This window comes from Chanodichthys erythropterus, chromosome 11 (genome assembly GCF_024489055.1).
Source record: "Chanodichthys erythropterus isolate Z2021 chromosome 11, ASM2448905v1, whole genome shotgun sequence".
NCBI classification, from domain to species: domain Eukaryota; kingdom Metazoa; phylum Chordata; class Actinopteri; order Cypriniformes; family Xenocyprididae; genus Chanodichthys; species Chanodichthys erythropterus.
Window position 1 is genome coordinate 9963374 of NC_090231.1, and position 27910 is coordinate 9991283.

Genomic DNA, 27910 nt, shown 5'->3' on the forward strand with positions numbered 1-27910 from the left:
GATATTTGAAGATGAAATCAGGCCTGTGTTGCTCATGCAGAGGCACAATGACAGGATTAATGATGTTATTCAGGTAGTATTGGGTTGTCACAGTACCATTCACAAGGTGTAGTGCAGTTCTGTTTTGACTAGACACACCTGCCCAGACTGTAACACCACCACCTCCAACAGTGGCTGATGCATAGCATTCTCCTTGACATCTATAAATCATTTCTGGACATCGTTTCTGCTCAACGTGAGTCGACTTTCATCAGAGAACAGCAGTGAGGCCCACTGGTTCCTCGTACGATGACGCCTGTGCCTGGTGGTGTGGTCAGGTACCCTTACAGGTTGTATAGCACGCAGACCATGCTGATGTAAGCGGTTTCGAATGGTCTGACGTGACACTCACCTCCCTTAAACTTGCCTGGAGTTGAGTGGCATTCATCATCCGGTTCCGCACAGCACTGTTCGCAATGAAGCGGCATGGGATGTGGCCAAAGGACGCCCCCTTCTACGCCTTTCTGTGACTCTTCCCGTCTCTCTGTTTCTCTGTTGCAACCTGCTGATGGCACTCTGTGACACTAAGCTCTGAGAACATCTTGTTTGAAGCCTCACAATGGTCAGATACCTTTGATTAATTGTTAGGTGTCATCTTGGTCTCATGATGTTAAAATATGAACAGCATGATGAAGAGGACTGTTTAAATACAAAATTTCATTGAACCACCCCCATGTCATCCAAGATGTTCATGTCTTTCTTTCTTCAGTGGAAAAGAAATTAAGGTTTTTGATGAAAACATTCCATGTTTTTTCTCCATATAGTGGACTTCAATGGAGCCCAAACAGTTGAAGGTCAAAATTACAGTTTACAGCGATCCCAGATGAGAAATAAGGGTCTTATCTAGAGAAACCATCGCTTCTAATTCGCTTTTTTTTTAATTTTATAAGTTTTAACCATAATTGCTCATCTTGAACTAGCTCTCTTCTTCTTCTCTATTTGAATTCCAGCAGTGTAGACACTGCTAAGTGTATTACTGCCCTCCACAGGTTAAAGTTTGAACTAAATTGTCATATACAATATGCTAGTGCAAGTATATAACAATTAGTTCAAACTTTAACCTGTGGAGGGCAGTAATACACGTAGCAGTGTCTATACTGCTGGAAATCTAATAGAGAAGAAGAAAAAAAGTGCTAGTTCAAGATGAGCGTCTATGATTAAAACTTGTATAATTTTTTTTTTTTTTAGAAAATGAGTGATGGTTTCTCTAGATAAGACCCTTATTCCTCGTCTGGTATCGTTTAAATCCCTTTGAAACTGCTCTGAATCTAATTTTGACCTTCAACCATTTGGAGGCCATTGAAGTTCACTATAAGGAGAAAAATCCTGGAATGTTTTCATCAAAAACCTTAATTCTTTTCAACTAAAGAAAGAAAGACATGAACATCTTGGATGACATGGGGGTGAGAAAATTATCAGGAAATTTTATTTTGAAAGTGAACTAATCCTTTAATGCTTGAGCACTGGGCGGTACAATAAAACATGACAGGTACCCTACTTATGTATCAAGGTAATTTGCATATCAAAAATATATCACAAAATTCCTTAGTGTTATTGACGTTTATAGCTAATTGTGTTAGTGGCGCCAATATTGGCATTGCCAAAAGACGATTCTCGTCAGATTGAGCTCGATACATTTACAAATTAGCCTAGTCCTTTAAAGTTTATTTTTAAACTTTTAAACGAATTACAGCCTAAATTTTTTTTAAAAAAAGTGCTTTTATTGCGAGCCATCAGAAGTACAGCTAGGCTACACAAAACGAGCACAAAAGTTGCAGTGCGCGCGCCCCTGCAGGTGAGCTGCGGTTGCTGCTGCTGGACCCGCCCAGGTGAGTCGCTTCCAATAAGAGCTCAAACTCAGTCTGCACACATTTCCTGCGACTTACATACACAGATGCCAGTAGGGGCTAGGGCTTCCCCGTTTAGTCGCTTTCAAAATGAAACACGAGGGGAATTAAGAGGACGCATACGAGAATTTTAGGGTATTTACAAGAGACTGAAAGCTGGCGAAGCGAAGACGATAAGTTTATACCTGTAGAGCAGCGCAGGTAAGCTGGACTGCATCATTCACGATAAACGACATGGTGGTAGATGTATGATTTTAATCGCAACAGTGTTACTTTAAAATAATAAATAGTGGTATAAAACTGTGTTTTATAAGTCGCGACAGCGCGTATGGGCTCACTTTTCTATGTATCATTTATTATCCGCAGTCCGACTGTAGCGGAAGATGCCGCTGTACACTATCATTTACACCAGTCCAACTTCACCAAAACATGCTGACCGCGAGACTTGCTCTAGCAAACTCACTTTAAGCAGATAATGATCAGAGAATAAACAGAACTGTCGCTGACATAGACTCTCATTTCTTGTCTGAAACAGGAATGTGATACATTACTGAAAATGAGGCCAGACATCAGTATGGAGGAAGCGACGCACGAGACCTGAAGATCGGTCACGCGCAACGGGGATTGCGCGTAGCTCGTCTCAACTTGATCGAAAGGCGGGACACTATTTTTTTTTAATTGTCAAACAATTACTGTGACCTTGAAACTGCAGTGTCAGAGATATGTAAACGCTCGTGGAAGAATTTAGAGTGCGCGAGATAATGTCATCCGGGACCATCGTTATGGACCAAGATGACTTGGACCCGGAGGCTTCGGATTCTCTTATCCACGGGATTCACGGAGCGCACCGGGCCAGGCCGTCCTCTTACCGGGCGCTGCGCAGCGCCGTGTCCAGCCTGGCGCGAATAGATGACTTTATCTGCGAGAAGATCGGCTCAGGTTTCTTCTCAGAGGTTTTCAAGGTAAATTTTCATATCATGCCATTTGATTGTTGATGCTTTTTGCACATTGCACGTGCTGCAGCTCCAGCACAATGTTTATATGAATGAACACTACACGTAAACAAATGTTTGCTGTCGGATCATTTTTGTTATGCAGCATATTTGTTTATCATACAGTATAGGGTACAACGGGGCTAAAGGCACACCTTAAGAAAAATTGTGCTTTTCACTACTCTCAAAGTACATGATTGCAGGAAACATATATATGTTTGTATTGGACATTGATGGAGCAACAGATTTTGTGTGAAAAATCTTATAAATGTATGAGGTGGTGAGGGGTAAAAGGCACACAGTATTTATACAAATACTTTAGCTAATTTTTTTTTTTTTTTTTAATAATGACTAGGTTAATACTTGTTCAAAAGAATCACTTTAGCAAAGTTTACTATTTTCTGTTTATTTTGATAAATAAAAGGATTCATTTTTGTTCAGTAAATATACTGTCATTAAAATTGGCCTATGTAATATATTTTTATATATAAAATATAAAAATAGATTTTAAAAATACAGAAACAAAATTATTTTAAAAAGTAAAAAATTCTGAAAGCATTGAAGGAGATCCCATAATAGCCTACTTAATATAGATTTACAGTAGTAACAATAAATTATATTTTATTATGATATGATTACTATATTTTAAAATATAATTGTTTCATTATTATAAATATGGTAATTATCTTTAAGTTGGATACCCAATTTGATATTTGCTATGTGAATCTAACCATGTCATGTCAAGAAATGGGAAAGTCAGTCAACCATTCATTATCATGTTAATTATTGTGTCTTTTGCCCCAACAGCAGGGGCGCTTTTTACCCCAAATACCATACTTTTACATATTCTTCCGTTATTGAAAAAGTGTTGCTTGAATTACTTTGAACAAAACTGAAAATCATTAAGAAGACCTTTGTCTGAAAATACAAACATTAATTTAATGGATTCTCATTTGCTACTTAAATCAATGTTTTAAAAACATCAAATATTACATCAAACTACCTCAGAATCAACTTTTTCAAATAAAATAAAAGGCGCCTTTAGACCCATTGTACCCTATATCTTATTTTTAGACATAATTTATTGAATGAGTGTCATTTTTGCCTTTTTACTTTCCACTCTATTAGTCTTGTATAGTGCTAATATAAATATTAATATCTTTAATTTAAACGCATTTATTCATGTTTTGTAGTATTAGTTGGCTTGTCTACAGTAATTACTGAAATCTGCTTTATTAATAACCCTAAGTTTTGTAAATTTAGTTATAATAAAATTAAGTTCCGAAGCACAAGCAGAGCATATTTGTGGTAAACACCTGTATCTACATTCCTAATTAAATGAACATTACAGAGGTCAAAAGGTACTACATAACAGAAATGATCCTGTTATCAAGTGACATTTGGCACTTAAAGTGCTGTATGCCTCTAGGTTTGTAGCCCTGTTAATTTATAGTCCATTTTACACACTCAAAATGATTGATTCGACAGACACCCAATTCTTTATGAACGTCTTTGTAAAATTCAGATGATAGCAGTCATTCTGACTGTTCTCTTCCTGCTAGAGAAAAGGGGTCATGACCTGTGTAAGGACAGTAGGTCTGTGTTGGTGTGAAAGTGGATACCCGTTGACAAGGTGCGCAGGTGTGCTGGAAACTCAACTCCTGTGTTTGTGTGCGTGCATGTGAGACAGAGACTGACAGAGAGAGAAGAGACCTAATTAGCATCCCTCATAGTTCACCCTGTCAGCCAATTTACTGACCAGACACCAAATATGGCAATAACTTCCTGCTGGTTATTGACTGGAAAAATGTCACTGCTGATTAGGTCAATATATATGCAAATATGTGGTGGGTGCTATTTATTTCAGTTTGTTGCGCAAGGGTTATGAACAATGTAAATATGACATTTATAATTACGTACAACCCCAGCTAATAGTCCACAGTTATATGAATCATTTTAGTTTGTTTTTAATAGATTCTTTACATAATAGCCTTCAGCAATACTGTTGAGCAATCTTGCAGTGTCTGTACCTGTCGTGACAGATCCTTCAGGTGCTGCTTTTATTTATAGACTTTGCAGACTGTCAACAGTAAGGACTTGCACTTAAGAGAAAAATGTTTCTTTCAGTCTCTTCTAATTGGTTGGTCAGAAAATCCTTTTTTGCATCGGTTCAGATAATTGCTTGGTTGATATTTCATCAGTTCTGCAGGGGAAAAAACATTGCTCACTCATTACATTCCTCTCCTAACTACTGCAGTTCTCTGCCTTTTTCTGCCTACCTTGATAAAATCAAAACAAGTGATGGAAATCGGGAGAATTTTGTGTTTCTCTTGGATTGACGCTCACCTCATTGTGGGATCAGCACAGTAGGCTTTCTCCTTTTAAGCTGAGCCAAGATAAAGTAGCTATTTATGTGAGATTCCTCCACATGAATCTAATGGTGGTGAAGAGCAAGAATTAAATCATGACTTTTTTCATGTCTGGCTTTATAACTTGCAAAAGGAATCATTCAGCGTGGTTTATTTGTTTTAAAACCCCTGTATGAAAAATATAAAAAGGCTCCAAAAAGTATTTGGACACTTAAAAAGACATAATTGTCAATGCATTAGATTTACAAAGTATCAAACCAAGTATCATTTGTTTATATTATATTGGAAGTCTTAAGTTGCAAATGATAAAACATTCACGTTAGATTTACATTTGCAGCTGACATATGCTTGTATCCAAAGCAACTTCTGGTGCATCTATCGTACAGTATATGTTGTATCAGCATTATGCATTCACTGAGAACCAAACCTATGAAGCTGTTGTTGCTAGCACCATGCTCTACTGGATAAACTCAGGATATGCAATAAGAAAAGTGAAGGAAAGATATAGCATCACTTGTTTTTAGATGACACATGGTGTGGTGTTAAGTACCAGAACACTTTTAGGGCCACTCAGTGATATAGCTTTCTTATTAGAGTTCTCAATGGAGATTTGGGTTCTATTTTTGATACCTTTACATTTGAGCTTTGTGTTGAGGTCCCTGTATCGAGTGTGCTCATTAAGTGTTAGTGTGTTCCTGAAATACAGTAATGAGTCTGGTGACAGCTTGCTTTTCTGAGTTTGACAAAGGGGTGATGTCACGGTAACGCGTCTTGGGTTCCGTAATTAGAAAAGACACTCATCAATGGGATCTGGTTCCCTCTTGGTGTCACGCCTTTTTAAAAATGGGCTCACTTCCATTAAATATAGATATGAGTGTGGTTAAAAGTACACACTGGCTGTTGAGTTTGAGTGGAAGGGGATTTGTGAACTGATGGTTAAAGACGTGTTCTGATTGGCAGGACGGTTTGAGGTTGTAAACAATTTGCAAGCTAGTTTTGACATGATTTCGAAAGCTTGAATTTACAACACAAAGTCCCCTTTGGTGCTTCCCTTTTGCATTCTCTCTCTCTCTCTCCTTTTTTCTCTTTCTATTCTTGTTTCTCAGTGTCTCTTACTAGTCAGGGCATGCATAAATGTCAAGCTCCATTGCTGCCTCAGAGCTCCTGCGTGTTTGTTTGAGTTTGCGTATGTTTTAAATATCAGTTTAAACATCAGTTGTGAATGCATTTTCATGCATTTTGCTGGTGTGCGCTTGTGATTATTAAACTTAGGTTGTAGGGTGGTTAAAGATTTCTGCTCATAACCCAAAAGTTCTAGGTAGAAGCTTATCTTCTGTATTGCCATTGTATTGTAATTTTAAATGTCTTTAAATGTTTTCACTTTGAATCAAATGTAGGGGTACACAATATATACATCTGTACCATATGCTATTTGTTATATATAATTATCTCTAATAAATATTATTGTGTGTAATACAGTAATACGTGTTAAATTATTTTTTTTTAGATTAACTGTTTTTTTTTTTTTTTGATTGACTTATCCAATTCACAGCTAATCTAAATATAAAAATGGGAAATGAGCATGCACAATGAATGAAATGTCAGATATAGATATTATACATGCATGGATGCATACATAAATGTCATCTTAAAATGAATTTCAATTTTTCTTACAGAACATTATAATATTAAGATGCCTAAATTCATGCATTTAAAACTGTTGATCTTAGTTTTTAGCGTTTTTGTAATGTCTGCTATTTATTGATTATCTGCCATAGCATTAAAAAAATACTGGCTATATATAGGTATTGGCCAGAACTTTAATATCAGTGCATGCGTAAAAAAAACTGTTAAATGCCACATAGTTAACAGAGCTAAACTGGTTGTCTTATGAATGTTGTCTCTATATGAATGTTATTTGAATGTAATACAAAGTGCAGACTCATGGTAAGGATAATTTTATAAAAGATGTAAGCTGTGAAGAAGGAAAATGTTCTATGTGTCTGATAATGTTTTAGGGCCTGTTAAGTGCTCTGTGGGGCACTTTTAACCGTCTCTCTGGCAGTGTGCATGTAGTGTGAGAGTGGGTGGTAATGATGCTCTGTTAAGTGCTGTCTAAATTGCAATATGAGAATTATGCTGATAGAAACTGAATTAGAAATGAAATTCATCACACATGCGCTCATCCAAACTCTTACAGCAGCATATAAAGCAACATCAGTGTGCATTCAGCTACTGTTTGCCTCAGATATAGTGCAAGAGTGTGTTTGTGTATTTGGGTCCATGGCAGGTATTGCACATGCTCTGATACATTATGTAGTGACAGTTATGTGGGCAACCCCAGTTTAAATTGTGCCATTTTTTTTTTCTTCCCCAATCCCACTCACACCTCTTCTCCCTATCAAAAACAAATGTTCTACAGCTAATTTTATATGCATGGATTCTGTCCTCATAGAATTCCATGGAAAGCTCCACAAAATTTCAACAGCTGTCATTCACAAAGCTCTTCCCAACCCCCATTCCTGCTTGTTTAAAGAATTTGGTCATTTGGATACCTCTTTCAGCTACCAGGTTAACAGTAACCTTAGCTTAATTTTACATTTGTTTCACCATATTCATTCCATATGGAGCTGCATAAATGCTTGAAATAAATTCTACCGCTGTGGTTAACTGCAGCTTTCCATCGAGCTCGATTCTTGTTGTGTCAAAGGTTTGCATTCAAAATGATCAGCAGTTATGATTAAGATCTTAAAATTTTGCAGCCTAAATTAACATTGTAAAAGGTGAAAATGCACAGATTCCATACTTTTGTTACTTGGAGAAAACAAGACTTTCTCTCAGTTCAATTCTCACTGCACAGATATTTTTTTTTATCACAGGATGCTGAAATGCATATTATTTGTGTTTAGGGCGTCTTCTGTATCCATCCCTGAGAATGTTTACTTTTGATAAAAGCAGTGTACACACACCCTCAGATGTGTGAGAAATTGTACACTTTCCATTATTCTAGCTGCAGGGCTGAGTTATATCAGATAATTTATGGATTTAAAAGTTTCAAGCTATTGATCTTCTTGAGACTTACAAAAGCAGATAATGGGGCTCATTGTTATTATGATATCTTGGCTCGCATGCTTTGGTGCTGCAGGCAAGTTCAGCCAGCCAGATGGCGCAGCACAGGTTTGGGTGTCATCAATCAGGGATGGGTTTCTGCCTTTGCTTGATTAGATTATCATATTGCTTTTTGTATAGACATTCAAACATGAAGAACAAACTTGAAGGCTGGATGCGGAGAGTTTCAGTCCTTGAGGGAAATTCTTGCTCTGGGTTATTTAATATCTTTTCTTTTCTTTTTCTTTTCGTGGAAACATCTCTGTCATTGAGGGAACATGTTTTGACAACATTAGAGTTAGTCAATACTTAGTCAGTTTTAATTTATAGTGATGAAACGAGACGCACCTTTTTCTGCTAATCAACACTTATGAATTTATCCTCTAGCGCACATCTCCTAATTGAGAACCTGCTGAGTTGGACAATGTCTCGGCCCTTGTAAACACTATCATTTGGGACTAAGATCTCTAGTGCTTTAGTAACCTGCTGCGCAGCAGTAACCAGACGAACTCCAGAGTCCAGAAAATGCGTTTTGAATATGCTTTAATCATGGCCAGTATGATCTCAGACCAATTTCAGAGAAATCACATCCTAACCAAAAGAGTACAAAGTTTTTAAAGATTAAGTGTATGAGAAAAGTGAAATGATTCATTACATTAGTTTTTCTAATATGTTTTTAAAAAAACTTTCTAGACCTATTGTACAAAGGAGTTTACACAGTCAGCATCACAAATGTGGCTATATTTGATGTACAAACAGTACAAAATTTTAAAGGTGCCCTAGAACATCTTTTAAAAACATGTAATATAAGTCTAAGGTGTCCCCTAAATGTGTCTGTGAAGTTTCAGCTCAAAATACCCCATAGATTTTTTTTTTTTTACTAATTTTTTTTAACTGCCTATTTTGGGGGATCATTAAATATGAGCCGATTCAGGCTGCGGCCCCTTTAAATCCGCGCTCTCCACCCACGGAGCTCGCGCTTGCCTTTTAACAGCATAAACAAAGTTCACACAGCTAATATAACCCTCAAAATGGATCTTTACAAAGTGTTCGTCATGCAGCATGTGTGGTATTGTATGGTATTTATTTGGATGTTTACATTTGATTCTGAATGAGTTTGAGGCTATGCTTCTTGGCTAAAGCTAACATTACACACTGTTGGAGAGATTTATAAAGAATTAAGTTGTGTTTATGAATTATACAGACTGCAAGTGTTTAAAAATTAAAATAACGACGGCTCTTGTCTCCGTGAATACAGTAATAAACGATGGTAACTTTAACCACATTTAACAGTACATTTAGCAACATGCTAACGAAACATTTAGAAAGACAATTTACAAATATCACTAAAAATATCATGATATCATGGATCATGTCAGTTATTATTGCTCCATCTGCCATTTTTCACTCTTGTTCTTGCTTGCTTACCTAGTCTGATTCAGCTGTGCACAGATCCAGACGTTAATGCTGGCTGCCCAAGTCTAATGCCTTGAACATGGGCTGGCATATGCAAATATTGGGGTCATACATATTAATGATCCCGACTGTTGCATAACAGTCAGTGTTATGTTGAGATTCGCCTGTTTTTTGGAATTCTTTTAAACAAATGAGATTTATATAAGAAGGAGGAAACAATGGTGTTTGAGACTCACTGTATGTCATTTCCATGTACTGAACTCTTGTTATTCAACTATGCTGAAGTAAATTAAATTTTTAATTCTAGGGCACCTTTAAATCCTTATTTAAAAAGTTTCATGTAACTTAATGTTTTGGAAATTTTAACTGAAATGTTATTTCTAAATTTTAAATGTAACATTTACGACTCAACAATATATTCTCCTGAGAGCAGATAATGTCTCCTGCAGCCAGGGACTTTGAAGTCTGGGATGAATCAGAAAGCTCTGTGTGTGTGTGTGAGGAAGAGAGGAAGAGAGAGAAAAGGGCCAGAGATCTCTGTCCAGCTGCCCCAGACATGAATAGACCTCTAAAGTCTGTCTGTGACACAAGTGTTCTCTCTCTCTCTTTCTCTGAAGGTGCAGCATCGTATAACCGGGCAGGTGATGGCTCTGAAGATGAACACCATGGCCAGTAACAGAGCCAACATGCTGAAGGAGGTACAGCTGATGAACCGCCTCAGACATCCCAACATACTCAGGTCTGCAAAACCTACATCTGCATTCTCTGACAACAGGGCTGGCTGACACTAAATGTTCACAATATACAGTGCTTAACAAATTTATTAGACTACCTGTCATAATAAAGGGAAAATGGATATTTTAGGAATCTGTCAAAAACTTGTTTTTAAAATTAAAAATTGTATTGACATTTAAGTAAATAAACTAAAACAACCAAATAGTCTTTATTTAAACATAACCTATATATATATATATATATAATATATATGTATATATATATATATATATATATATATATATATATATATATATATATATATAATATATATGTATATATATATATATATAATATAAAAAAATATATATAATATAAAAAATATATATAATATAATATAACATAATATAATATAATATAATATAATATAATATAATATAATATAATATAATATAATATAATATAATATAATATAATATAAAATTATTTATATTTATTTTGTATGGCCTCCTTTAGCCTTGATAACAGCTTGCATTCTTGCTGGCATTGTTTTTATGTACTTTCTCTTTTGTTAGTGCCTTCCAAATAGTTTCTAGTTGTTCCCAAAAGACTTGCTTTTGTGCGATCTATCTTTGAATCCATTAAATCCTAGTCTCGTGTAGCCAGACATTCAGACTGACGGCAGGAGGTCTCGCAGCTTTCATTGGCCAAGGACCGCCCAAGAGGATGTTTGATTGACATCAGTTCGTTTTGTTCCGCGTCATGTTTAGGGGCATGAAAATATAAAGTCGATGTACCTACAATAACAGACTGGCGTGCATCTAATAAATTATTCATTCAAGAACATTGTGTAAGTTTACTGCAACAGTGGAGCCATAAACATCACATATTTTGAAAATCCAGCGTTTAGTTGATCCTAGTAAGTGCTCGTTGTCACAGTTGTAAACACGACAGCTTTCTTTAATGGTCAGCCTGGGAAAAAATGCCGTGAAGAACAATGCTGTCGTGTCACTGGATGACGACTTCAAAAATCCTGAAGTGTTTCCAGTTTCCAGTGTGCCATATGCATCAGACATTGAGCCAACGGTCCGTGGACGTGATGTCTGAGGCTGAATTCCCAACAATAATTACATTTTAGCATTAGAAACACTACTGTGACTGAAGAGCTTACACATACTGGTGTGGATTAACCATTACAGAAGGAAAAAAAAAGATTTTAGTAATCATCAATACTGTTAAAATGGTAATATTCGGTTGTTTAAAATTGTAATACTTCACATTATCTGTATTTTTGATCACATAAATGCAGGCTTGTTGAGCATGAGAGACTTGATTCAGAAACATTTAAAAAATCATACCAGCCCCAAACTTTTGAATGGTAGTGTATATTTTAAATCTATATCGAAACACAAACCCTTATGCATGTATCTTAATACTTTAGTTCTTTTAGTTGTGATCATTCAAAATTAAATTGCATAATTATTTTTGCCAAACATTAAGTATATAATAATTGAAAGTGCTGTAATCAGTTTTAGCCATTTTGATAAATTTTGTAAGGCTTGGCCACTGAGTTTGATTAAACCCCAATCGCAATCATTATAACATTATAACATCGGATATCCTCTGTACCATGGTACCACCTCAGTACATGTGTTGTGAGAGTTCATTGGTAAATAAATTAAATCAGCAGTCTCTGGTCTAATGGCTCTTCACTCTCATGTTTACTAACACAGCCAGTCAGGGTGGAAAAAGTTTCCAACTAGATGTTTGTTCATTTTGAATAAGTGTTCAGTTTAATAATTCATTCTCATTTAGAAGTTTTATCCATTCTTGCCTCTAGAATGGAAAGAATGTTTTGTTTTAAGTCCAGCGTACCTAGAGGACAAAGTGCTGTTGGGTAACAAACACTGCATTGTATGAGAACATGAATATTGATGTCACAGGATAGCGGCTTTTGTCTTGGCCGTGCCTCCATAACTGGAGCCAATGTTTATATAAAGTAAAATATTTAATTGGAAGCCGATGAGTAGATGTTTGCTTGTCTATTTATCTTAAACAAATCCTCACGTCAATGGTGTGTTTGTTTATATGTGCCAGGGCAAAAAGTCTAGGTCTTTTGTCTGCTTAACCTGCACCAGCTTGTGTGGTCTTGTGAGAGAGATTGTGTTTATATGCATGTTTAAGATTGCCTTCAAAATGCAGGTGTTCCAGCTCGCATTCTTGAGATGGGTCACTCCTGAAGGAACTTGTTGGCGCCTTCTTTTTTGTTTTTCCAACACCCTTACCCTGTTTCTCTGTGTGTGTGTCCCATCAGGTTTGTGGGAGTTTGTGTACATGAGGGACACCTTCATGCCCTGACAGAGGTAAGTTAGTGAGAGTTGTAATACACACACATACTCTAATGCAGCGATAATTTATTGTTGAGGGGAAAAAACATCTATTTATTATTGATTTAGAATACCATTCAAAAAGTGTTATTTTATAAATAAAAAAAAGTAAAATCGGTATTCTTTCTTTTTTTATTTAAAATGACTTTTCTGCTGTTTCAATACATAAAAATGTAATTTATTCCTGTGATATAGTTAGCATCTCTTTTGCTTCATATACTGCAAAGGTTATTGCACGGTGATGGCAAAGGTGATGCACGTCCTGATATTGCTGAGTTAGATGTGTTCCTGGGTCAACATATTTTATTGATCCTGGAACAACATTCTAGTCTGAAAAGTCTTAACCCTATTCCTACCCCTAAACCTAACCCTACCCATAAGTTATCCCAAAAATCAGAGGGAAATGATAGATGAATAACACTGATGTAGAAGCACCAATTCATGATTTCAAGCCTAAACTTGACATAATCTGTAAACTTGTCCCTCAAATCTGATTGGTTGATTTAAATGTTGTTCCAGGATCAACAAAAATGTTGACCCAGGAACATGTTGAACTCAGCAAAATCAGGTTATCAGGATGCTGCTTGAATTTGTTTGAAGAAAGATATCTTAGGAGACATTTTAGAACAGCATTGATTTTTGGGATGGAACCCCTGAATACTCCCTAAATAGCCTTTTTTTTTTTTTTTTTTAGGGATTACTTCCTTTCATACCAGTGTAATATGCAGAGACAACTATAAGAAAGACATTCATTGGTTGACTTGTGAAGTACAGTAGTATCCAAAAGTGATGTCCGGAGGGGATATTTATTTTTAATGACTCTAGAAGTTTGGTCAAACCATCAAAATATGAGGAAAATATTTTAGATTTTTTCAAACATAAATTTATCTGACACAATTATTTGGCAAAAACATTTTTATTTTACTATATAAAATGTGTGTTTGAATTTTGTATGATTTTTTTTTTTTTTGTATATATATATGACAGCCTGGTCAAAAGTAATGTCCACACAATTAAGCATGTTTCATTGTGTAAACACAAATTAAATGGTTGACTCCAAGCACAACTACAAAATATGCTTCCAAAATCTTGCATTTTTAATAATATTTGAATAAAGGGTGAAGATGTCAATTTTTCTTCACTTTTGGCCACTACTGTACTTGTAAACAGTTTTCAAAACCATTTTAGCTGAAATGCAGGTGATATAATCGAACATGACAACACTCAGGGTGATGTGCATGTAGTTTAATATTAAACATTCACTCCTTCTAATCAGTCGATGGCATTGTCATTTTTCTTATTGAAGTAGCAATATCCTACATATAGTTTCATTACATAATGACTAGATTGACATATAGTGTAAATTGTGCAGAGGTGTTAGGAGTGTTTGGGGATAGTTTAAAATCAATTATTTTTGAAGTTCATTTTAGCCTCTTATGGCTCAGAAATGACGTACTTCTCATTTAACATCAGGTAATTCTATAAAAGATGTTTGACCTCTGTGTATTGTAGTACATTAATGGCGGTAACCTGGAGCAGCTGCTGAACAGTGACGTGTTCCTGTCCTGGGCTGTGAGAATAAACCTCAGTCTGGACATTGCCAGAGGACTGCAGTACCTTCACAGCAAGGGCATATTTCACAGAGACCTTACGTCAAAGGTACACGCACTGGAAGGCCATTTATTACTGAGACTTTCTGTCAAAGGTAGACGTGCATACAAGTGTATATTCCGGAGATTCGTACTGTACACAACATAGCCACTTTAAGCACATTTTTCTGTGAGATGATAAACACAGTCTATCTTTCTCTCTGAATGTGTTTTTTGGTTTATAGAACTGTCTGGTACGCTGGGAGAACGGGCAGTGCAGTGCCGTGGTGGGGGACTTTGGCCTGGCAGAGAAAATTCCTGATCACAGGTCAGTAAATTGCATCGTCATAACTCAAGAGATAAGATTAGATATATACCGCACTCTTCCAGAGAGGGAGATAGAGGCAGCCAAGGACTGATTGATGAGCTTCCATTTTCCCATGAAGCACTTGTATCTATAGATGGAGAGTAAATGATTAAGAGCATGTGATGTAGTCAGCACATCTTCAGGTTAGTGCCGCCTCTGCACATCCAGCCCAGTCAAGTCCTGTTGTTGTTTCAGTAGATGTGTACACAGTGCTGCACGTGTAAATGTAATGGATGTTAAATACCTAAGATATGCTTGAGTTATGATGTTGACTTTTACCCTTAATGGCCCAAGTATCTGTTCACACATGATGCGCATAGCATACACACATACATTTCATGTAGAATCACACTGTTACTCCCAAAAAACACTTTAGCTTTCATTTCACTACATATGCAGTTTCAAGTTAAATGATGTTCATAAGATTAAAGGCAAATACAACACACCCATTAAACCCAACTGAGGTATCACATGACATGACACGTACAGTAAGGTGATAAATCATGACAGACACTAAAGTACAAATAACAATTTCTACATATTAAAAATATTAATAAATATTAAAAAGAATAAATGATTATCAAATACCAAATGCACTACAGTACTTTTATTCAGCAAGGACATATTAAATTGATTAAAAGTGACCGTAATGACATTTGATGTCCTACAAGATTTGTTTTTCAAATAAATTCTGTTCTTTATAACATTGTTCATCCAAAGAATCCTGAAAAAGTACATTTTGGTTTCCACATTAATATTAAGCAGTACAACTGGTTTTAACATTGATAATAATAGGAAATGTTTCTTGAGTACCAAATCATCATATTAGAATGATTTCTGAAGGATCATGTGACACTGAAGACTGAAGTAATGATGCTAAAAATTCAGCTTTGCCATCACTGAAATAAATTACATTTTAAAAATATATTAAAATGGAAAATTAATTTTAAATTGTAAAAATATTTTACAATATGACTGTTTTGACTGTATTTTTGATTAAATAAATGTAGTCTTGGTGAGTATAAAAATCTTTCCAACCCCATACTTTTGAACGGTAGTCTACCTGCAAAGAGCACTTCAGTATTTAGAAATCTTTATTTTAAGAAATCTGTCCACATATTGAAGCCAATATATGATTGTACACAAGAGCAAGAAAGCATTTAAATGATATACAGTGGGTACGGAAAGTATTCAGACCCCCTTAAATTTTTCACTCTTTGTTATATTGCAGCCATTTGCTAAAATCATTTAAGTTCATTTTTTTTCCTCATTAATGTACACACAGCACCCCATATTGACAAAAACACAGAATTTTTGACATTTTTGCAGATTTATTAAAAAAAGAAAAACTGAAATATCACATGGTCCTAAGTATTCAGACCCTTTGCTGTGACACTTATATATTTAACTCAGGTGCTGTCCATTTCTTCTGATCATCATTGAGATGGTTATACCCCTTCATTTGAGTCCAGCTGTGTTTGATTATACTGATTGGACTTGATTAGGAAAGCCACACACCTGTCTATATAAGACCTTACAGCTCACAGTGCATGTCAGAGCAAATGAGAATCATGAGGTCAAAGGAACTGCCTGAAGAGCTCAGAGACAGAATTGTGGCAAGGCACAGATGGCCAAGGTTACAAAAAAATTCTGCTGCACTTAAGGTTCCTAAGAGCACAGTGGCCTCCATAATCCTTAAATGGAAGACGTTTGGGATGACCAGAACCCTTCCTAGAGCTGGCCGTCCAGCCAAACTGAGCTATCGGGGGAGAAAAGCCTTGGTGAGAGAGGTAAAGAAGAACCCAAAGATCACTGTGGCTGAGCTCCAGAGATGCAGTCGGGAGATGGGAGAAAGTTGTAGAAAGTCAACCATCACTGCAGCCCTCCACCAGCCGGGGCTTTATGGCAGAGTGGCCCAACGGAAGCTTCTCCTCAGTGCAAGACACATGAAAGCCCGCATGGAGTTTGCCAAGATGGTGAGAAATAAGCCTTAATTCTAAGCGGTATGTGTGGAGAAAACCAGGCACTGCTCATCACCTGTCCAATACAGTCCCAACAGTGAAGCATGGTGGTGGCAGCATCATGCTGTGGGGGTGTTTTTCAGCTGCAGGGACAGGACGACTGGTTGCAATCAAGGGAAAGATGAATGTGGCCAAGTACAGGGATATCCTGGACGAAAACCTTCTCCAGAGTGCTCAGGACCTCAGAATGGGCCGAAGGTTTACCTTCCAACAAGACAATGACCCTAAGCACACAACTAAAATAACGAAGGAGTGGCTTCACAACAACTCCGTGACTGTTCTTGAATGGCCCAGCCAGAGCCCTGACTTAAACCCAATTGAGCATCTCTGGAGAGACCTAAAAATGGCTGTCCACCAACGTTTACCATCCAACCTGACAGAACTGGAGAGGATCTATAAGGAGGAATGACAGAGGATCCCCAAATCCAGGTGTGAAAAACTTGTTGAATCTTTCCCAAAAAGACTCATGGCTGTATTAGATCAAAAGGGTGCTTCTACTAAATACTGAGCAAAGGGTCTGAATACTTAGGACCATGTGATATTTCAGTTTTTCTTTTTTAATAAATCTGAAAAAAAAGTCAACAATTCTGTGTTTTTCTGTCAATATGGGGTGCTGTGTGTACATTGAGGAAAAAAATGAACTTAAATAATTTTAGCAAATGGCTGCAATATAACAAAGAGTGAAAAATTTAAGGGGGTCTGAATGCTTTCCGTACCCACTGTACATTAATATCAGGAGAGTGATATATTGCAAAAATACAGGATGTCTTAGTGTGAGGACAGCCGAAAGCTTTAATTGTGCAGTTAAAGTTATGCTCCTGGCAACTATGTTCATGATACTTTTGCTAAGCGGCTTTTTCTGATGAAATGGGAAATGAAGGGAGGAGGTAAATTGGCCTTTACCAGCGCATCACTTAGATTTGAGGTCTTTTATATACAATATGCAAAGCATATTTTAAAGTATATTGTGTAATTGTTTTTCATGTTCAGATTTTTTTTTTACACCTACAGAAATTAATAGTGCTTTTGAATGGTGTTTTTTGTTTGTTTGTTTTTCACTCCAGAGATTTCGTTTGCGAAATTAATTAATCCTGGCTGACTACTAATAGTGCATTCAACAATGTCATTTAATAACTCAAAACTATTGCTTTTGTGAAATGACTTTCATGTTGCCTGCACAACATTTAAACTGATTGCACCTCTAAGTTAGGGATTCCTTTTAATGATATTCCAGTGCTTCTATATATGAACTGAAACTATTTGGCCAGTGCAGACCACTGTACGTAACCGTTAATCCATGTATCCTGTGGATTAACATTCCTTTTAATGAAGCACTCATGATGATCCACTGCTTATGTAATCCATTCCTCAGGATAGGGCCTCTGTCTAAACTTATATTTGAGAGCAGAGCTTTGTACTATAACTCTCTGTTCAACTTTCATTTTTAATATGTCTCAGCACAAGTGTTATCTAATGGGCTAGCTAATGTGTAAAACCAGAGAGCCATTTCTTTTCTGCCTTTACCACCACAGTGTCTTTTGTGAGAGAATGCCAATGTTCAGAATAGCATACTACTCTTATTTTACAGTGTCTATATAGTGTGTATATTTACTGTGCATGGTGTGCAATTACACTACTAGTCAAAAGTTTGAGGTTGGTTAGATTTAAAAAAAAAAATAAAAAAAAAAAAATTTGAAAAGTCTCTTCTGCTCACCAAGGCTGCATTTATTTGTTAAAATAAACAGTAAAAACAGAAATATTGTGAAATATTACTATTTAAAATGACTGTTTTCTACGGAAGAGGATTAGGGCCAAGCAATAATAAAAAAATAAAACCATCTTGAGATTAAAGTTAAAAAGAGATTAAAGAAAAATGTCGTTAAATTTTGAGAAAAAAGTCGAGATAAAATGTTGAGGATAAACTCATTAAATTATGAGAAAAAAGTTGTTAAATTATTGGAACAAATTCGTAATTTAACAACTTTTTTTCTCGTAATTTAATGACTTTATTTTCAACATTTTATCTCGACCTTTTTCTCGAAATTTAACGCGTTTTTTCTCTAAATTTAACAACTTTAATCTCGAGATGGCTTTATTTTTTTTATTATTGCTTGGCCCTAAACCTCTTCCGTAATTTTCTATTTCAATATACTTTAAAATGTAATTTATTCCTATGATACTACAGCTGAATTTTCAGCATCATTACTCCAGTCTTCAGTGTCACATGATCCTTCAGAAATCATTCTAATATGCTGATTTGGTGCTCAAGACATATTTCTGTTGTTGTTGTTGTTGTTGTGCTTTCACGACTGACCGTTTTATTAAAAATCAAATGTTTAGACTTTTATTTACAAAAAAATGAATTTAAAAATTCAAACAAGTTGTACTAACCAGATGTTAATTAGATGCCACTTGCTGAATTAAACATGCAGTGTTTGAGATTAAATGTTTATCATGGAATAATGCCTTCAGTTTTGCTTACCAATTTAAAATGAGTATAAAGTTAGTAAGGCTAGTGTTCCATTCTGAACATATCCAGTGTGTGTACATGTGATGTCAAAGTCATCAGGGACTTGTTTCCGCCCCTGCATTCATGCTTATTTTAATGGTGACATTTTAAGTGTGTGTGTGTGTGAGAGGGAGCGCGAGCAGAGTTACAGTTGAGCTTAATGCTATTTTTTGTAACATTGGTATTTTGTTTAAACATTATGTAATGCATATTTTAGTGTGCTTGCAAATACTTCATGTTTACATGTAAAACTGCGGGTGTTTGTACATGTGAAGAAGACTGAGCAGATTGCTAAATGAAGGCTTTTTGGAAAGCTCTCCTAAAAAGGACAAAGTATTTCAGCAGTTTGCTGCAGTAGATTCCCTCACTCTAACCCACTTCCCCAAATGGTGTTTACACTGCAGTACATTACTTCATTTATCTCTCTCTTCTCTTGTCTCCACTCTTCCCCTCTGTCTATTTATGCCAGTGCACAGCTCCAGACCAAAATAAAACTAAGGAAGTGTCTCTCAGCAGTGTATGAGTGTGCCAGCTATAATTAAGATCTTACAAGACCTTGTTTTGTTTTATTTTTATACACGCATGCACACACAATCATGCTGTGGCTTAATGGACTAGGGGTTTATGGGTGTTAAATGTTGAAATGTCGAGTAATTATAAAAAGATTACCAGAACTTGTAGGTTCACTTTAAGAAAATAATTTTCCTGTTTTCCCTTTGGCTGCTTTCAGTGATGAGGCAGGGAAAGAGAGCTTGGCTGTCGTCGGCTCCCCCTACTGGATGGCTCCGGAGGTGCTCAGAGGAGAACACTATAATGAAAAGGTCGAACACCATATGATTGATTACCCAGATACAGGCCAGAGTCCTTTTAAATGACTGTTTCACCCACATTACTTATCAGATTACTGTTATTTCACAATATCAAATGCAAAGTTAGTGCCATTATTCTCTTTGGTTGAGAATGTTTTATTAAAGGGATAGTTCACCCAAAAATGAAATTTCTGTCATCATTTACTCACCCTGAAGTTGTTCCAAACCTGTATACATTTCTGTAATAAATGTAATAAATATTAATAAATAATAAATATTTTCTGTAAAACCTGTAATAAATGTTCTGCTGGACACAGCGGAAGATATTTTGTAACCAGGCCACTTTGGAGCACCATTGACTTCCATATTAGGAAAAAAATACTATGGAAATCAATGGTGCCCCAGAACTGTTCAGTTTCCCACATTCTTCCAGATATCTTCCTTTTGTGTTCAACAGAACAGAAATGTATACAGGTTTGGAACAACTTTAGGGTGAGTCACTATCGCTTTAAGTTTATTGTAAGGTTTTTAGAGACTTAAAGGGGCAGTTCATCTAAAAATAAACATTTCTGTCATTAATTACTCACCTTCATGTTGTTCCAAAACCGAAACACTTCCGTTCATCTTCAGAACATAAATGAAGATCTTTTTGATGAAATCTGAACTTTCTGTCCCCCCATAGACCGCTACGCACTTTAATGCTTACAATCTCTTTATGAACTTTTTGAAGCATCAAAGTGGTTGCATAGCTGTCTATGGAGGGACAGAAATCTCTCAGATCAAAAAGATCTTCATTTGTGTTCCAAAGATGAACAAAAGTCTTATGGGTGTGGAACAACATGAGGGTGAGCAATTAATGACATAATTTAAATTTTTGGGTGAACTAACCATTTAAAACTCTTTCTTTTATACAGGTAGATGTATTTGCCTACGGAATCATTCTCTGTGAGATTATTGGTCGGATACAGGCGGATCCTGACTTCCTCCCACGGACAGAGGTGAAAAACTGAACATACAGCATCTTATAAGCTCGTATCAAATGCTTTCACAATTAACAATTTTTTTGTATTTAATTTAATGTATTTAAAAGTTAAGGCAAGTATGTTTTCTGCTGAATTCTGTTATTCTGAAATTTCTGATAAAGTATTTTATTGGTCTATATCTGTTTGGTTCACCCTTCCACCTAGTCTACAAATGTCAAGCCAGCTCCTGTCACCATCTCATGTACTCACTCAATTTATGAATGTGGATCAGAGTTTACTCCATGTGAGATAACAGCTCTGGCACTGAAGCAGTGCGTTATGCTGAGCAAACAAGGGTGTCTAATCATGCTGATAAGTTTAATGATTCTTTGTGAGTAATTTAATATTAGTTTTTTAGTCATGTTATTACATATAAATCATTGTTTGATTACTTTTTAAAACCAAACACTAAACCGATTATTGTCAGGGTGTTTTATTGCTACAGCACATCTTGTTTTCCATGCGGTGCTAATATACAGCTGTGTATCAGCGTTTTCTTAACACTGAAATTAGGTGGTGATTCTCTGTTTCAGGACTTCGGTCTGGATGTGGAGGCCTTTCGGCAGATGGTGGGAGACTGCCCCCCTCATTTCTTTAACCTCACAGTCGTCTGCTGCAGTGTAAGACCTCTTATCTACTGCCATGACAGATCACACATTAATATTCATCCTCCCCTGCAGATGCTGACACGTATGTTTACATGCGCTGTTATGTTCAAGGCTATAGCCGGATTGTGCGTAGTCGAGTAACATTTTTCCTTAACTTTTCATTTGTATTTAAAATAAGTATTTGTATCCATTGGAAAAGCGTAACTGTTGGCTTGGATCATGTGTTCCTCATAAAACAATCACCTTATAGCTTTAACGGCATTGAATCACTTTGAGTTTTACAACTGTTAATCACTGTTTGAGAATACCATAAAAATGAATGTGTAGTGCCGTAAACGGAATAGTCCATGTCGCAGAATTGTCTTCTCCTAAATAAGAGTTGTAAACTCCCAATATAGCTCACCCCAAAATAAATATTTAATAGCAAACACATTGAAGATTACCACAAAGGTAATAAACAACGGCCTATTGTCCCTTTGCAAGTGTACTACTAGTAGGCATGTGACGGTATCAAATTGTCATGTTGCGATTAATTGATGAAGCTTTTATCACGGTATACGGTATTATAACGGTATTAAAATAAGTTGCAAAACCATTTTTGTTAAGGTTTAACAGGTTTATGAACTCTTTTTGTAATAAAACAAAACAACTCTGACTGACATTTTCAAACAGATTAAAATGCAAAAGAATTAGGCTATAAAGAACCAATTATTAATTTTTTATAAGGCAATTAAGAATACTTGTAAACAATCCTAAACAATTGTTACAGAAAGTGTTATTTTTTTGTTAATGTTAGTTTAGAAACACAACTGATCATAAATTATTTTGATTTTAGTAATGTTATTAAACAGTAACTAAGAAATTAACATTAATTAATAATAATTAATAGTTTATAAGTATTTTTATTGTCAGTTTAGTGATAATGAATTAACATGTTAACTATTGAAGCTGAATGTTTTCAAAGTTTTACTGAACAATAACAAATAATCAGAACATTTCTAATCATTAAGGCATGTTGTAGTCCAGATTAAAATATAAAATTGTTTAGGTTTGAAAATAAATATCCTTTTAAGTCTTTTTTAAGTATTCAGTATTTGGTGCTGTGATGAACAACACTGAGATTACAAAAAAATGAATGGCTGTTTGAAGCATTTTAAAAACTTCACTAGTGCAGTTACTTTGTTTGCACGGTTTCCGCAGTAACCGCTGCACGCTGCTGTTCCATCAGCGCCCTCTGCTGTCAGAGAGAGAACGCGCACTTTCATTCAGCTCGTCTCCTTCACTGGTTCCGCCATGTGCTTCTCGTGCACGTTGGGATTGTTTACATCTGAGCGCGTGTCCTTTTGACGCAGAATACAGCGGTGGTGTGCATTTTATACGATTGATGGGTAAAGTATTCTTAATTGCCTTATAAAAAATTAATAATTGGTAATAAATTATTATTTACGGTATTCTGAAGTGCCGACGATTACAATATCGTGCACTATCGCGATTTATCGCATTACCGAATATCGGCACAAGTCTAACCACTAGTTTTGTTTTCTTTTCTTTCCTTTTTTTTTTTTTTGCTTTCCTTGTGGGCTCACCTTATAAGGCTCTGATTCACAAGCATAAATGCTGGTTGAAGCCAAGCTACAAAAGAAATATTCAAGTCTGTTAGTCTGACAGAAAAAAGTGTTTACATGACATTTTAAAAATTCAGAATTTTCATCTGTCTGTTTCTTGTCTTCCAGATGAACCCAGACAGTCGACCCTCATTCACAGAGGTGGTGGCAGAGCTGGAGAAGAGAGTGAGTGATCGAGAGCAGAGTGAATTTATGGAGCCTCATGTAGAGGGTGAGTCAGCATAAACAAAGAAACACTGCAGAGGGAATGTTTTGCCAGAAGGCTGCTTTTTTCCTTTTCTTCTATTCACATTTATGTAATTACTTCACATATATACTGTAATGCAAATTCATGTCAGTGAAATCATATAACAGACATAATTTAAATCACATTTATGTTTGTCTGAGCTTAAAGTTGTTGGTACACTTGAAAAGGTTTTTAAACAAGTTAATCAATTTAGTTTTGGATTTTTAAGAGATAAAATTCTTAAATCTTTAGTTTCTATTTTACATTTTTAAAGGATTGGTTCACTTTCAAATAAAATTTTCCTCACCCCCATGTCATCCAAGATGTTCATGTCTTTCTTTCTTCAGTCGAAAAGAAATGAAGGTTTTTGATGAAAACATTCCAGGATTATTCTCCTTATAGTAGACTTCAATGGTCTCCAAACGGTTGAAGGTCAAAATGACAGTTTCAGTGCAGCTTCAAAGGGCTTTAAATGATACCAGACGAGGAATAAGGGTCTTATCTAGCGAAACAATCGGTCATTCTTCAAAAAGCTTACGCTTTATGTCCTTCCCTATTCAACTTACGGAACGAACGCGGTGCCAGTTCCATTTGTTTTGTAAGTAGATTAGTGAAGGCGTAGGACATACTGCGTAAGCTTTTTGAAAAGTGCGGTTTTAGCGGAAGCACTTGTTTATATAAAGCATATATTTAAATAAAATTAAATTAAATTGAATTTTTTTTCAAAAATGACCAATCGTTTTGCTAGATAAGACTCGTATTCCTCATCTGGTATCATTTAAAGCCCTTTGAAGCTGCACTGAAACTGTAATTTTGACCTTCAACTGTTTGGTGCCCATTGAAGTTCACTATAAGGAGAAAAATCCTGGAATGTTTTCATCAAAAACTTTAATTTCTTTTCGACTGACGAAAGAAAGACATGAACATCTTGGATGACATGGGGGTGAGTAAATTATCAGGAAAATTTTATTTGAAAGTGAACTAATCCTTTAATAGGGCCCTATGAAATTGGTTTTTTTTTTCCCCTAAATTCTGTTTTTTTTTATTTATTTTATTTTTATTTTTTTCTGGATTCCATTTTAATGGTTAAATTTTAGTAATCAAAAAGCATGTCTAATTAATTGAAATCATGAAACTTTCACAACTTAGCAGCAATTTATTACATTTAACAAAAATTAAGTTTTTAGAGGCAATATGAAATAGTTTTTTATTTTTCCCCAAATTTTTATTTTTCCCTCATTTCATGTTTTAGGTTTTAATGGCTTTATTGAATTTTAATAATCAAATAAAAGCGAATGTCTAATCAATTGAATTAATAAAACGTTTACAATTTAATATAGTTTTTAGTGTGATTAACAATTCCATCTACATTTTTCACATTACAAAAATCAATAATTTATAGGGGTGAGACGAGACGGTATCTCACGAGACGAGACTCAAGATTAAGTTCACGAGACGAGAAGATTTTTACACACTATTTTTAAGAAATCCTCAATGGTGAAATCATGACTAGAAAAATATTCTGCAGGTGTATTTGAAATGTTTTAACTAATCATCTTGTAATGAATGTCATTGAGTTCTACTTTCTGAGTGTGAATTATCATATGCAGTAAAAGACAACAATACTTAAGCACTGTAAAAGGTTTTGCCACAAACAAACTGACTTCTCTTCTGCATGTACAGTAAGGTCTGAAGAGACTGAAATCATGATTTATGAGCTTCTACAACCTTTGACCTCCTAACTGAACTCCTTTCCACAAACTGATAATAGAAATAAAAACAGTATAAATAAAAATGGTAACACTTTACAATAAGGTCTCATTTATTAACATTAATGTATTAATAACCAACATCAACTAACAATGAGCAATATCTTTGCTACAGTCTTTATTCATCTTTGTTTATGTTAGTTAATAAAAATAGTCATTCATTGTTAGTTCATGATAGTTCCCAGTGCATTAACTAATGTTAACAAATGAAACCTTACTGTTTGTGCTTAATAAGATTAAGAGAAAACTCTTATTCATTTTTATGGTAACACTTTACAATAAGTGCAATCGCACTCTCAATATTCAAAGTGCAAATAAGACCAAATTTTTCTTTGATACAGAGCTAAGAGATGGTTACAACTAAACTGCCCAACCTAAAATAGTTTTCATATTGAGAGATCCTTGTATTCATCAGGGAGCCGCTTTCAAAATGCGGGTATTGAAATCGCGTTTGAATGCACGCTCACGTTTACTTTCACGATCGCGCGTAACAGTGAATATGGAGTGGCGGCGTCCGTTATCCAACTGAATTAAATGTTTTTTATTTAAATACAAAGCAAAACGACAGTGGAGGCGTAATGTAAACGTAGCGGTGGCATATTCTTTCCTAGTCATCCTAACACTCTGTCATGGCAACATCATGAGACTACTTTTCACCTTGATGAGAAATCTCGTCACATTTTAGTCTCGCGAGATCTCGTCACACCCCTATTAATTTACATTAATTTAATAACTCGAGTGGTAAAAACAGCCTTAAATTTGTTTTCCTCTTCCCTTTCAGACCGGTTGTCAACAAACACATCGCCTTTGAGTCAGAAGCATTCTCTAGACATTCCTGTCTACCAGCGTCTCTGCCGTAGCAATTCAGACGTGCTTCTCCCTCCGTCCCCTCTCCTGACTCAGACCACACCGATACGCGTCAACCCCTTCTCCCAGCGCCAAGACCTCAACGGCGGCCGCATCAAGCTCTTCGACACCCCCAGCAAGTCTGTTATTTCCCTCACCTTTGCTCTCCCTCCACTTCCTGACCCCAGCAGCCCTGTCTCCGGGGACAAGGGCCCGCCACATTTTCACAGACGCTGTCAATCACTGCCCTGCACGCCAGAAGACATCCAGTCCTTACGTGGCACTGGTGACAAGGAGAAATGCGAGAATAATCAAAGTGTTATGGACACAGATGTAAATCCAGTCAGTGGAAATATGTTGGACATGGGGAGGGACAGTGTGTTGACCATGAGCAACGAGAGTATTGTTGATCTGCCTAATATTAGTGAGCTTGTTGATGCACCCGTTGAGAATGACAAGGAGAATCTTGAAAATCAAGAAAATGTAGCTGATGACTCTGGTCTCCTGTTAGATCTGGAGTTGATGTCTCCAAACAAATCAGTGTTAGAGGAGAATGATGTGGAGCCTATGGACTGCACCAGCTCTCCTGATACACAAGATGGCGCCGGCGCTACTTCAACCAAACCCTTCTCCAATGGCTGGAGCTCCCCGATCTTCAACGAACCGCCCTCTTTACCTCCGTTACTAGACACGGACAACAACAACAGCACCGTCCCTATAAATCGATCTCTGGGATGGGAGGATAACAACTCCAACGGTGCCACTACGCCTCTTACATCTCCAGAACAGGATGAGGTCATATCCTGTCCGGGTTGCTGCCTAGCAGGGATGAGATTCCCTTCCATTTGCGCACGTGGACCTCGGCAAAACCCCTACAAGAACTTGAATGGCGACGCGGCTGGGAAAAGGCTTCTGTGCAAAGCTTTGCCGCCCTCGCCCGCAGATCCAAACATTGCTCTGCCTGGCACACGGACATAAATTATACCTGCATGGTGACACGCTACATTTAAAAAGGATGCTACTGCGTAATGCACTTGAACTTAGATCGAGCTCAAAAATGTCTTTCTGGGGAGGAAAAAAAATCTTATGTATTATTGTTTTGACTAGGTGGATCATTTAGTATTCTGATCTCATGTCCTAGTCCTCTAAACTTGAACACTCCCACAGGTTTTAATGCCTTTCTAATGACACATGTTGTTAATATTTTTGTTATTTTTACTATTATTTGAAAGTTTATGAGAATACTTTGAGTGGAGAAAAAAATGATGTATTATTTTATTAATGACATTAAATGACATGAGCTAACAGGCTGTGTTGTGTCTTTGGAAGATGTGAGTCACATTATTTGTAATATAGTTACTTTACATGTTATATGCGTCACATGCTATGGTTACAAAGTCTACCTAGGGTTATATGAGTCTATGTAGAGAGTGTATATATGATATGCTTATTCTATGCAGAGTGTAATAAATCTATGTAATGTATGTAGTATATTTAGTTTAGTTTATATATATATATATATATATTACACTAATAGTATATATATTAGTGTAATAGTATATATTACACTAATATATTTACTATTACACTAATATATATATATATATATATATATATATATATATATATATATATATATATATATAT

General features: G+C 36.0%; 1 protein-coding gene across 2 annotated transcripts; it reads left to right on the forward strand.

Annotated features, from left to right (window-relative positions):
* The first annotated feature begins 1926 nt into the window (after positions 1 to 1926).
* tesk1b (testis associated actin remodelling kinase 1b) lies at positions 1927 to 27559 on the forward strand. Of its 2 annotated transcripts, none has more exons than XM_067400398.1 (11): positions 1927 to 2087; positions 2253 to 2848; positions 10389 to 10510; positions 12800 to 12848; positions 14385 to 14531; positions 14707 to 14789; positions 20089 to 20179; positions 21082 to 21165; positions 21723 to 21809; positions 23531 to 23633; positions 26199 to 27559. In XM_067400398.1, exons 2-11 carry the CDS (start codon positions 2648 to 2650, stop codon positions 27239 to 27241), a joined length of 2010 nt encoding a protein of 669 aa, XP_067256499.1. In that variant the 5' UTR covers positions 1927 to 2087; positions 2253 to 2647; the 3' UTR covers positions 27242 to 27559. The 2 variants fall into 2 exon arrangements, with proteins under 2 accessions (XP_067256499.1, XP_067256498.1); XM_067400397.1 differs by having other exon boundaries at positions 2422 to 2848.
* Positions 27560 to 27910: the final 351 nt, after the last annotated feature.

Bases quoted from the DNA above. Each gene is read 5' to 3' on its own strand.
- tesk1b (XM_067400398.1), top strand. From the start codon at position 2,648: ATGTCATCCGGGACCATCGTTATGGACCAAGATGACTTGGACCCGGAG. The intron at 2,849-10,388 runs GTAAATTTTCAT...CTTTCTCTGAAG, and splicing joins TCTTCTCAGAGGTTTTCAAG to GTGCAGCATCGTATAACCGG. The intron at 23,634-26,198 runs GTGAGTCAGCAT...CTTCCCTTTCAG, and splicing joins TATGGAGCCTCATGTAGAGG to ACCGGTTGTCAACAAACACA.